The 13223-nt window shown below is 35.7% G+C and overlaps 1 protein-coding gene across 2 annotated transcripts in view; it reads right to left on the reverse strand.

The window, feature by feature from the left end:
* Positions 1 to 267: 267 nt before the first annotated feature.
* RYK (receptor like tyrosine kinase) overlaps positions 268 to 13223 on the reverse strand; it is an 87052-nt gene continuing 74096 nt past the window's right edge. For both annotated transcript variants that reach the window (XM_059162651.1, XM_059162650.1), the window contains exons 14-15: positions 2287 to 2423; positions 268 to 1383 (exon numbers count right to left, since the gene is read on the reverse strand). In XM_059162651.1, coding sequence (XP_059018634.1) covers positions 1272 to 1383; positions 2287 to 2423 — 249 coding nt within the window. In that variant the 3' untranslated portion in view covers positions 268 to 1271. The remainder of the gene's footprint in view (positions 1384 to 2286; positions 2424 to 13223) is intronic.

Genomic DNA, 13223 nt, shown 5'->3' on the forward strand with positions numbered 1-13223 from the left:
GTTCAACTCTGCCTTAGGTCAACTACAACCAAGCATAAATACATATATATCCCTCATTTAATGGCTCTGGAGAAAAGTGTCAATGTTGTAATACTTCCTTGTGATAATGATCCCAAGTTATTAGAACTAGGAGAATGAGTACAGTCAGCTGTTAGGGCTTAGGAGCCTGATTATGTGGGTTTTATCTATCTAGTTGGTAGATGTTCAAAGACTTACCAAACACAACCAATCATTCATTAGGAACAATATTTTCAATACTATTATAATATAAAACAAATCTTTTTAATTTTTCAAGTGTTTTAAGAAACAACTTTATACTTAAACCAGCCTTGAAGCACAAAATTCACCAGTTTACTTTCTTGTTTTTTACACTATCCAGAACAACTGAAACACCCCCTCTGTGCACAGCACTAGTCTAGGTGCAATAAAAGGGATTCTTAACCTTAGAAACACGATTTCACTTTCTGGAATAGTATCATCTCCTTTTCCAGAGAGTAAAAAAATAAATAAAATCACCATTGTTTACTACTGACTGACCTGCCCCCAGCCTACTTCTGGCTGATGGAAATTTAAGTGTTTCAATGAATTCATCTTCTACTTTCCCCAAAATAAGAAAGCAGAAATAATTTTCATTAAAACAATAAAAAAAGAAACAGTTTTCCACAAAAGGACAATTTCTAAGGTTTTTTTTTTATTTTTTTTACCCTAGCTTTTAAGTTTTCTTCCTCCAATATTGCCTTTTCCTATACAAGGCAAACCAGACATCTTTTTGTGTTGTTTTCCTTTTCCTAAGAAAAAGTAATATATCTTGAAGACAAACCATTCCCAGGACTAGTGATAAATATTGAAAAAGAAAAACCAAACTTTAAAGGTGAATCACCTACATTACCTTGAAGTAAAAAAGTGAAAAAGCAGTTGGCACTAAGATAGCTATTCCAAGTATCTGTGTTTAAACAATTTTAAAAACTGTTTATTTATTTTGTAAGAATGTACCCCTAGTCCAAAGTAACTATATTTTAAAAAATTGGGGGCCAAAAAATTTATAAAAAACCCTTTCAGTTCAACCTAATAAAAATGATATCTAGAAAATATTCCACATTATTAAGTCTGTCTTTCAAAGTTCCGATCCTAAAGCATTCCTAAGGCACAGTGTTCCGGAAGGCATATGTGCTTCTGCTGGTGGTGCATGACGTACAAAGCATCCATGACTGGTTCCAAGGGAGTCCCAAAAGGCACCATGCTCCTGATGCCGTGGGACTGTGAGAGGAGAGTCAGACATAGGCCCCCAGGGCTGCGTGGAACTCCGTGAGACACTGTACCAGCTGCTGGAACTTGGGCCTCTCCTCTGGATCTAAGGCCCAGCAACAAGCCATCACAGCAAATCTGCAATGACAAAAATGGAAAATTGGGCTAATGATGCAACAGTACTCCTAATCTTTTGGTCAATTTGATGCCAGTTGTTTTCTGTCTAAAGGTGGGCATGGGAAGAATGACATACTAAACATCAATGAATATTACTCAATGTTAGCAGTTCTAAAATGAAAAGAAACTAAAATGAGTTATCTGGATTTTATGTGTGGATTTCAACTCTTCATAACATTATAGCAAAATACATCAGCAAATATAGAGAGTTCATGTAAATCCCTAAAACACAGACAAAATAATAACCTATATTTTCTGAGAGAAAGAACTTGGAAGAAGAGGAAGATGAAACTCTAAGCACCCTGGATCTACAGTAAAATCAGTGCAAAAGCTGCCACCTCACCATGGTATAGAAACTTTCAGGGGATTCAGGAAGCAAGACCACAGTCATCTGTGCACTCAGTCACCCCTGAATAGCCTCCTACCTACCCTACTCCCTTTATATGGGAACATCACCTACATGATGAAGGCAGTAAACAGGAATATCGCAGGCTGGGACATTTTCCTTAAGTATCAGTTGACACCAAATGGCAAGCAAGATGACAATGAGAGAGGTTTTCTGTAACTAAGGCTGTATAAATAAAACTCGGATACTCACTCTACACAAAATAACTGACACAGTATTTCCTTACCATGTACATTATTGGTCTCTCAGATTAGACCAAGCACTACAAGTAAAAGAACTATAAAACGTTCTAATGTCCAAGGCTGACTCTGTGGTTTTCTATGAGTCTAATTCAAGTCTAAAGAGTCATTACTCTCCAGAGGGAAGTCTCTGTATGAATATGGACACCTGCTCTTCTTCTTTTATCCCAGTATCATAAATGGAATGAAACCCACGTCTTCAAGCTCAGAGAAACTCACAGCTCATCAGGACAGTTGATTGGCTGGGCTATTCGATAACCATCTTTCAGGTATGCGGCCATCTCAAAGGGATCAATGTCCACATAGGGCGTCTGGCCCAGAGTCATGAGCTCCCACAGTGTCACTCCGAAGGCCCACTGAGGAAAGAAGGAGAAACACAATGAAGGAAATGTAAAACACTTGTCAGAGTGCTGTTGCCTGTGACCAGGTATGGACCAAAAATAGCACCTGATTCATAAGGAAAGCAAAATATTATCTACAAAAAGAAGTCTACCATAGCTAGTTTCTCCTGCTGGGAGAAAAAAGCATTTTAATGAATGCACTCTTTAATAGGAATATTATTATTACATATTATAATATATTATATATTCTAAGGTGATTAGATCCCTTGGAAAGAACGGTTTTTACTGCTAATTACAAAACCAACCACCCCAAACTGTTAATTATGTCTAAAATTTTCTTAATATGAAAAATGTTACATTGAATAAGTATAGTTAATCTATATAATTGAGAAGTGGAAAATAAATTTAACTTTAGCCTAACTGGAGGGAAGAGAATTCTGAATAAGTTAACTATGTAAACTATGTAAAAATATAAGATGTCATGGATTTTCACTATACTTAAATGATTGAAATTAACAGATGAAGGTATCCTGAAAAAAGATTTTCTAATCTTGCCTGAGTAAAAGATCAGATTTATTTAAAATCAACATGTGAACTACTGGTAAAAACAGAAATCAAAAGCAGTGACAAGCATGGTCCAACCAGAGCTCCCCATTTTGGCTCAGCTATGGTTACAGTGGCTCATAGAGATTATGCAGAGGGCAGGTAACATGTCTACACAGAGTTACTGCCATACAGCCAGAAAGGACTCAGAGCAGGGACTCCTGCTATCTGCTGCCACCTACGAACCCTGAGATGAGAACAGCTAAACTGGATGAGGAGGAAGATAACATTTTTATGAGTCCCTTCTGTTCTAGACATTTTGAATCCTTTATCTCCATCTAATTTTCACAACAAATTTGTGAGAAGAACTGGTAACCCAATTTTACAGGTAAGAAAACTGAGGATCAGAGAAGTAATTGGGTAATGAGTGAAGGGGTAAGAAATAGAGAAAAGGAAAAAACACAAGTTAAAAACAAGTCTGTTTGCAAGATCTGAGCATAGTGCATTACATTTTAAGTAATTATTTTTCAATAGTAACAAAATCCAGAAATACTTCCTAAAATATACAGGTTTTTAAAAAACCCTGTATTAGGGAACAATAATTTTATTTCTTATTATAATCTATGAAAACAAAATAAAACAAAAACCCAGTGGACAGATATCTTTTAGGGTATTTAAAAAATATCAGTGGAGAATTCTATACCAAACCAAAATATACTTCAAAAATGAAGGCAAAAATACACTTTTTAGACAAACAGAAGCTGAGATGGAAATGTGGATCTACAAAGAAAATGCACAGTATTAAAAATATGAGTAACAATTAGATTTTTTTTCTTATTTTCAAGTTTAATGGGTTGTTTAAAGCAAAAACAGTAACAATGTATTGTGTGGTTTATAATGTGTACAGTAGCAAAATGTATGCCCACAGTAGCATAATGGGTAGAAGAAGATGACAAATGGAAATATGAAGTGCTTATGTTAAACACAAATGATTTGAATGTAGAGGGGTACATCATAAACTCTAGGACAGGTTTCTCAACCTCAGCACTATGTATACTGTGGGCTGCACAGTTCTTTGTTGTACCTTGTGGGATGTTTAGCAATATCCCTGATCTCTACTCACTTGTGCCCCAAGTGTGATAACTGAAAATACCTCCAAATGTCCCCTGATGGGGACGACAAAACTGCCCCTGTTGAGAACAACAAAACTGTCCCAAGTTGAGAACCACTAAGCTATACTAATCAAAGAAAATAAAGAACACAAATTACTGATAATCAGAAATGAAAGAGGGAGCATCATTATATCAAAAAATATAAACACAACAACAGTTAAGTTCAATAACTTAGATGAAACGAACAAATTCCTCAAAAGACACAAATTACCAATAGATGTAAGAATAAACAGAAAACCTGGGTGCCTGGGTGGCTCAGTGGGTTAAGCCACTGCCTTCGGCTCAGGTCATGATCTCAGGGTCCTGGGATCGAGTCCCACATTGGGCTCTCTGCTCAGCAGGGAGCCTGCTTCCCTCTCTCTGCCTGCCTCTCTGTCTACTTGTGATCTCGCTCTCTCTTTCTGTAAAATAAATAAATAAATAAAATCTTAAAAAAAAAAAAAAGAATAAACAGAAAACTTATGTAGCTTATATCTATTAAAGAATTGAATTTGGGTTGCCTGGCTCAGAGGGTTGAGCGACTGCCTTTGGTTCAGGTCATGATTTCGGGGTCCTGGGATGGAGCCCTGCTCAGCATGGGAGCCTGTTTTTCCTTTCTCTCTTTTCCTCTGCCCCTCCACTGGTTCTCTCTCTCTCTCTCAAATTAATAAATAAAGTCTTAGGGAAAAAAAGGAAAGAAAAAAAAAGAAATTGAACCGTAGTTAAAAATCTTTTCACGAAGAAAACTGCATCTCATTTCACTGGGTGAATCCCATCAAAGTTGAAAGAAGAAAACAGGACGAATTTGTTCGTTCCCTACAGATGCCATAATGAAGTACCATAAACTAGATGGCTTAAACAACTGTATGTGTTATTCCACAGTTCTGGAGTCTAGAAGTTCAAAATCAAGATGTACCAGGGCTTTGCTCCCTCTAAAACTCATGGGGATCTTTCCCTGCTCACGCCCAGCATCAGGTGGTGGCCACAAGTCCTTGGTGCTCCTTGGCTTACAGACACAGCCCTTCACGGACATTCTCTCCTCACATGTCTGTATCTCTTCTTACATGGATACTAGTCATGCTGGATTAAGGTCCACCCTAATTGGGTAGGACCTCATCTTAATATTATTATCTGCAATGACCTTATTTCCAAATAATGTCACATTCTAAGGTGAATTCAAACTTCTACAGCGGAGCACAATTCAACCTACATCACAATCCTATGCAAACCCTTTCAAAAAACAGAGGAAGGTGAGTATTTCCCAATTCATTTTGAAGCCAGCATTCCCTTAAATACCATAACCATAAAGTTAAGTCTTTGGAACTTAGTATCATTTTCACTGACAGATCATCAGGGTGGAGCAATGCCCATCCCAGAAGTCTGTGTTCTTGAAGCGGGTAAGGGGAGAGGAAGGGAGGAACAGATGCAAATGCATGTGTAGTTTTAAAATCTCTATAGAGGGGTGCCCAAGTTGTTTAAGCATCTGACTCTTCATTTTGGCTCAGGCAGTGCTCTCAAGGTCATGGGAGGCCCACAGTGGGCTCTGCATTCTGCATGGAATCTGCTTAAGGTTCTCTCTTCCTATGCCCCTCCTGCTTATACTCTCTCTCTGAAATAAATCAATCTTTAAAAAAAAAAAAAAATCTCCATAGAGACAGAACCTACTAGAACGTTCCTTAAAATTACTAGCTTAAGGAATGCCTGGGTGCCTCAGTCGGTTAAGCGTCTGCCTTTAGCTTAGATCATGATCCCAGGGTCCTGGGATGGAGCCCCGTGTTGGGCTCCCTGCTCAGCGGGGAGTCTGTTTCTCCCTTTTCCTCTGCGGCAACCCCTGCTTCTGCTCTCTCTGTCAAATAAATTAAAACAAAAACAAAAAACTAATGCTTTAAAAATGGAAAAATGATTTCAAATTAATAAAAGTTAAAGGAAGGTGCCTACATACAATCAGGTATCTGTCTATCTTAAATCTGTCTATCTTAAAAGTGTACTCTAGGTAAACTTTTTAAAATAATGACGATGATTAGTAATGCTTATTTCGCATTTTAGTAATTTTTAGTAACTAGTAATTAAAATGATTTTAAAAATCATGTCTCATTTCCATATGGAAGGTAGTTCACTACTCTGATGGAACAGAGCCCAAAGAAGTAAAACTGGTTGGGTGTTCCCATCCCTTCTTCATGAAATGAGATGGATCTGTTCTTATTCACCAATTGTGGCAGCAGCTGTAGAAAAGGAATAATCAATCCAAACTAGACTTAGGAGGAAGAAACAATGGGAATGAGTAATAAGTGATACTCCCATTTTGTACACAGGGACTAACCCATCCAACGACAAGGGAGGTACACTCTAACAACTTCGACTGTAAGAGGCCTTCACAGTAATGCTGCTGATATGTGAGGTATGGAAGGTACCCAGGTATGAAAACAGTATAATCTGTGTAAGCTGACTTTATTTTTTTATTTTTTTATTTTTTTAAAGATTTTATTTATTTATTTGACAGAGAGAGATCACAAGCAGGCAGAGAGGCAGGCAGAGAGGAGGAAGCAGGCTCCCTGCTGAGCAGAGAGCCCGATGTGGGACTCGATCCCAGGACTCCGAGATCATGACCTGAGCCGAAAGCAGCGGCTTAACCCACTGAGCCACCCAGGCGCCCCGTAAGCTGACTTTAAAAAACTACTTCTTTCACATAATTTTATCTACATTATTAACAATAAGCATCCAAATAAGGTTCTCATATTACATATTGGAACACTAAAAAACACCAAAACGAAGAACAATAAAGCCAAAGGGTACACTGCTGTTTCATTTCCTTAAAAGTCAACAAAAGTGATTAATTACATGTTGGCTCACCAACTCTTTAAAAAAAAAATCAAGACCAAATAGTATGAGGATGATTTGTGGAAAAATTGCCCTCTAAAGTCTTCTGATAACTAAGCCATTTAAAATTTCGACAGACTTATTCTATAATTCCCTTTTGTTTGACGTTGTTGAAAAGGGGGCAATAAGGTTAAGCTGTTTTTTCCAGAGTTTTATGAAAGGCTGCTGTTACATCCGTTTAAAGAACATTTCGAGAATAACAAGGTTCTTTTATTAATCTTACTTTTTCTTCCAATTTGTGTTATTTTATAGGTTCTAAATATATAGGATATGAAACTTTTTTCACTAACAACAAACACTGATGTCAGCTGTCAAAGTATATAAATAAGATTCTTTTCTACTCTTTAATGTAATATTAACTAATGCTGGGGTTGTAAGAGATTTCCATTCTGTTTCTTCAGGAATTTATCAGGCAAGGCTGACCTCAGTGTACTTACTACACACTGCTGAGAAAAGAATTCTGTCCATTTCTAAAAGGTCTCATCTGACCACAATAAAAGCAGCACAATCAGATGTTTTATGATTGGCCTTTCTGTTAATACTAGAAACCTAACATCCCCTACTCACATATGAAATGGGATTCAGATGACCAAAGTACAGTTAATTTAATCTGGGTCAAGTGTTTTCCAAGCTTGAAAGATGAGAAGAATCATCTAGAGTATCTGTTACAAGTATAGATTCCTCAGTCCTATCCTAGTAATTCTGAAGCCTGGAACTCAATATTTAAACAAAGTCTTTGTTTAGTCTTAAGAGCTAGCAAATTTAGAAATTAATCTTAGATATGTTAGCAGTACTGGTCAGAAAACAAAGATAGTTTTTATTTCTATTTTAGTATGGCTGATACTCAATAAAATGCCATAAAGTGCTCAATTTGATAAGACCTGATATATATATATCAAATATATATATTTGATAAGACCTGCAACCACTGCCACAATCAAAATAATGAACATATCCATCACCTCCAAAAGATTTTCCTATTCTAGAATAATTTCCTCCAGCTCCTCCCCACTGCCATCTCTACCATCCCCAAGTAACCATGAATCTTTCTGTTACTAGTTGGCATTTTCTAGAATTTTATATAACTGGACTCACTCAAACAGTACACTCCTTTGCCTAGCTTCTTTCAACTGAGAATAATGATTCTGTCATTCATCTATGACACAGCACGCATTGAGAGTTCGTCCCTTTCATTGTTGAATAGTAGTCCATTATATGAATACAGCAGCTCGTTTATCCATTTACCTGTTGATGGACATTTGATTATCTCCAGGTTTAGTTACTGAAAGCTGTTATAAACACCTGTGTACAAGTATTGGTAAGAGTATATGCTTTCATTTATCTAGGAGCAAAATAACTGGATATGGCAGATATAACTTCTGGGGGGAGGAAGGGCTGAGGAGAAGGGAGAGAGAAAATCTTAAGTAGGCTCCATGCTGGGCCTCACAACCCTGAGATCATGACCCTAGCAGAAATCAAGAGTTGGATGCTTGACTGTCTGAGTCACCCAGGTGCTCCAGATATGCTTAACTTTTTAAGAAACTGTCAAACTGTTTTTCCAAAGTGAACATACCATATATATTACCCAGAAGCAGCGTAGGAAAGCTACAGTTCCTCCATATCCTTGGGAATGTCAGTCTTTAATTTTAGCCAAAAAAATGGGTGTATATTTTCTCACCGTGGTTTTACTTTGCATTCTCCTAATGACTAATGAACTTGGTATTTTCATATGCTTATTTGCCATCTGTATATCCTCACTGGTGAAGCATCTTTTCAAATATGTTGTCCATTTTTGTTACTGAGTTTTAAAAATTCCTTATATATTTTGCATGTTATTTCCTTTATTGGATGTATATGATTTGCAGATATTTTCTCTGAATGTGACTTGTCTTTTCATTCTCTGAATACTATATTTCAAAGAGCACAAGTTTTAAATTTTGATAACCTGATTTGTTCTTCCAGGGATCTTGACTAGATGGCCCAAGAAATCTTTGCTTAACACAAACTTCCAAAGGATTTTCTTCTTTGTTATCTTCTAAAAGTGCTATAGTTTTAGATTTTATATTCGAATCTCTGATCTATTTTGAGTTAATTTTTGTATATATGGAGCAAGGTTTGGATCAAAGGTCATTTTTTTGTAGCTGGATATTGAAGTGCTCCAGGACTGTTTAAAAGATAATCCTTTCTCCACCAAACTGCCTTTGCACTTTTTTGCAAATTAACTGTCCATACATATGTGGGTCAACCTTTAGGTATTCTGTTCTGTTTAACTGATCTACCTTCATGCCAACATTACACTGTCTTGATTAGTGGAATTTTAAATCAGACCTCCAACTTTTTTCCTCAAAGCTCTTCTGGCTATTACAGGTCCTCTGTATTTCCATATCAATTTTAGAATCAATCTGTCAATCAATTTCTACCTCCAAAATTAAAAGCCTGCAAAACTATTCTTTGGGACTGTGTTAAAAACTATAGATCAACTTGGAGAAAACTAACATCTTAATATTGAGATTTCTGACCAATAAATAATGGTATAGCTCTCCATTTATACAGATTTTTAATTTCTCTCAATAATGCTTTATAGTTTTGTATAGATACTTCATATTTTTGTCAAATATATTCCTAAGAAATAGTTTTAGATACTTTAATGTTTTTAAAAAACTTAGGGAAAGAAAACAATATGGAGAGTCCTCAAAAAATTAAAAATAGATCTATGTATGATCTGGTAATTTCACGACTAGAAATACCCAAAAGAAATAAAAATAGTATTTTGAAGAGATAAATGCACCCCTATGTTGACTGCAGCATTAGTCACAACCGTCAAGATATGGAAATAACCTAAATGCCCTTCGACTGATAAATGCATACAAAGATGTGGTATATACACAACAGAATATTATTCAGCCATGAGGAAGGATATCCTGCCATTTACAACAGTAAGGATGAATCCTGAATATATTATGCTAAGTGAGATGTCAGACAGAGGAAGACAAGTAATATATGATATCACTTGCATGTGGAATCTAAAAAAGTCAAACTCATGAAAAATAGAGAGTAAAATGGTTGCTACTGGGGGATGAGGAATACGAGGATAAAACTGATGTTGTTTAAGGGTACAAACTTGCAATGAGTTGTAAATAAGCCACAGTGATCTAATGCATAATATAATATACACAAAAATACTGTACTATAATTATAGTGTGTATCACTACAACAAGCATTATAATATTTAAATGTATCCAACATGCTCTAACCTTAAATTTAGTGTTATATGTCAAATATATGCAATAAGAATGATCTAAAAAAACCTTTTAATTTCTGACTCTTCATTATTTGTATATAGAAATAAAACTGATTTTTAAAAATTGATCTTGTATCCTATAATCTTTTTAAACACTATTAGTTTTAGTAACTATTTTGTATATCACACTGGATTTTCTTCATAGATGATCCTGTTGTCCACAAATACTTTTTCCTATCTAATCTTTTCTGTTGGGTTCCCCCCACCCCTTTCTTGCCTTAGCATACTGCCTAGAACTGCAATACAACACTGAAGAGAAGTGATAGAGAGTGGGCATCCTTGTCTTGTTCCTGTTATTAGGTAAAATAATTCAGTCTTCCAGCATTAAGTATAATGTTAGCAATAGGTGTTTTTGGTTTTGGTAGATGCCCTTTATCAGACTGAGAAGGCTCTCTTCTATTCCTACACTGCTGAGAATTTCTATCAGGAATGAACTGAGGATTTTTTCCCAATACTTCTTCTGCATCTCCTGAGATGATCATATAGCTTTTCTTTTTTAGTATATTAATGCGGTAAACTGCACTGCTTGATTTTCAAAAGGTAAAACAAACTTGCATTCTCAGGATAAAGCCTACGTGGCCAAAATACAATTTTAAAAATAAACTTTGGATTCTTTTTGCTAAATTTTTGTTTGAATTTTTGCATCTATGATCATAAGTTATGATGACATATAGTTTTCTTCTTCTCTCTGTCTGGTGCTATTTCAAAGTAGTGGTGACCTCACAGAATCAATCAGAAAGTATTCTCTCCTCAGTTTTCTGAAGGAGAGTGTACAGAATTTATATTATTTCTTCCTTAAATGTTTGGAATGCCAGTGCCCTAAAAGTTTTCTCTTTCAGGAAGGTTTTTAACTAAACATTCCATTTCTTTAGTAAAGGGCTATTCAGATCATCTACTTCTTAAATGAGCTCTGAAAGTTATTTTCTAAAGAATTTGTCCATTTCAGCTAAGTGTGTGAATTTACTGGGAAAAAGTTGTTCATAATCTTCTTACTACCAAATACCTGTGAAGATCTGTAATGCTATCAACTATCTCATTTACTACACTGTTAATTTGCAATGTATTTTTCTCCTGCTTAGTCTGGTGAGAGATTTATCATAAATAGTACTCTCACAAGCACTGGTTTCATTGATTTTCTCTACTGTTTTTCTATTTCATATTTCACTGACTTCTATCTATATTATTTCTTTTCATCTACCTACTTGTGGTTTAATTTGCTTTTTCCAGTTTCTTAAGGTAAAAATTAAGGTCACTGATTTGAGACTTTTCTAATATTGGATGTTTAATAGTATATTTCCCTTTGAGCAACATTCCCCCAAACTTTGAAATATAGTATTTTTTTCATTCAAGTCTAAATACTTGGTAATTTCTCTTTTGATTTCTTCTTTGATACACGGGTTATTTGGAAGTGTATTATTTAGTTTCTAAATATTTGGGTATTTTCTAGATTCCTATTTTTATTTCTAATTTAATTCTACTGTGTTCACAAAACCCTATTTGTATGAATTGAATCTTTTTATATTCACTGACTAGTTTTATGGCCCAGAATACGATCTTAGTAAATATTCCATGTACCCTTGAAAAGAATACGGATTCCCTTGTTGTTGGGTGTTCTGTAGTTGTCATTTAGATTAAGTTGGTTGATACTATCAACCAACTTCAAATCTAAATTCTTAAGTATTTTCTATTTTATTAATGGGGGGACACTGAAATGTATTCAATTATCTTTTCAAGAGATTTAAACAATAAGACATATATTTATGCATATAGTTAACATTTCTGGTGCTCTCTGTTCCTTTGTGTAGATCTGTATTTCCATCTGGTATCATTGGTTCCTAAAGGACTTTTTTAACATTTTTTGTAATATGGGTTTGCTGATGGCAATTATTTCAGCTTTGGTATTTCTAAGAAGTCTTTATTTCCCCCTCACTTTTGAAAGATATTTTCACTGGATACAGAATTCTATGTTCGTAGGGTTTTTTCTGAAAAGTACTTTTAAAATGTTTAACTGTCTTCTCCCTTGCACTGCTTCCAATTTTCTTGGTTCCTTTGCCATCCTTTTCTTGGTTCCTTTGTGTAGTAACTTGTTTTGGTTTTGGGGTTTTTTTTCTGGCTGCTTTTAAGATTTTCTCTTTATCACTAGTTTTGAGCAATTTGATTATAATGCACTATGGTTTAGTTTCTTCTCGCGTCTTGGATTTGGGGTTTGTTCAGTTCTTAGATCTGTGTGGATTTATAGTTTTCACCAAATGTGGAAACTTTTCAGTCCTTCTTACTCTTTCTGTCCCTAGTGAAGTTACCCCAATGAGAGATCCTTCTTCAAGAATTTCCTGTATCTTTTCTCTCCTTCTATTTCTTGCTTTACTCCCATCCCAGAAGAAAGGTACTCCTCTTCCCATGCCGAGACCTGTATACCTCTAACTGGGGCCTCCTGAGCCCATTCACCAATCATCTCTTGGACCTCCCCTGAAAAACCACATGTCCAATCTTTCTCCCTGGCCTAAAATGAACCAAAAAAAGCCTCTCTTTATCCTGCCATCCCATCAAATCAAGATCATTTCACTCTCTTTCATAGCTGTACTCCTTCTATGTATAATCTACATATTGCCCCGGCTTTAACATCTCCCACAGAGCCCAAAGCAATCACATTTATCTTTAATGATTTACTAAACCCACTCATTCAAATGCCCTCAATGATTTCCTAATCCTTTCTGACCACTGCAGGTATATTTATAAATGAAAGTCTCCCTGAAACTATTTCTTTCCTTGGCTTCTATGACACAGCATTCAATTACTGTTTTAATTCTTTGTTCATCTTTCTTTTCTCGCTAACTGAAACTACATATTCCCTATATTCTTCCCTTGGCTTTCTACTATCTATTCACTACCTCTGGGATCAAACCCTCCTGTTCATTCAATCTTCACTTTAATGAAGCTCATGTC

Source organism: Mustela lutreola, chromosome 2 (assembly GCF_030435805.1).
Source record: "Mustela lutreola isolate mMusLut2 chromosome 2, mMusLut2.pri, whole genome shotgun sequence".
Classification (NCBI taxonomy): domain Eukaryota; kingdom Metazoa; phylum Chordata; class Mammalia; order Carnivora; family Mustelidae; genus Mustela; species Mustela lutreola.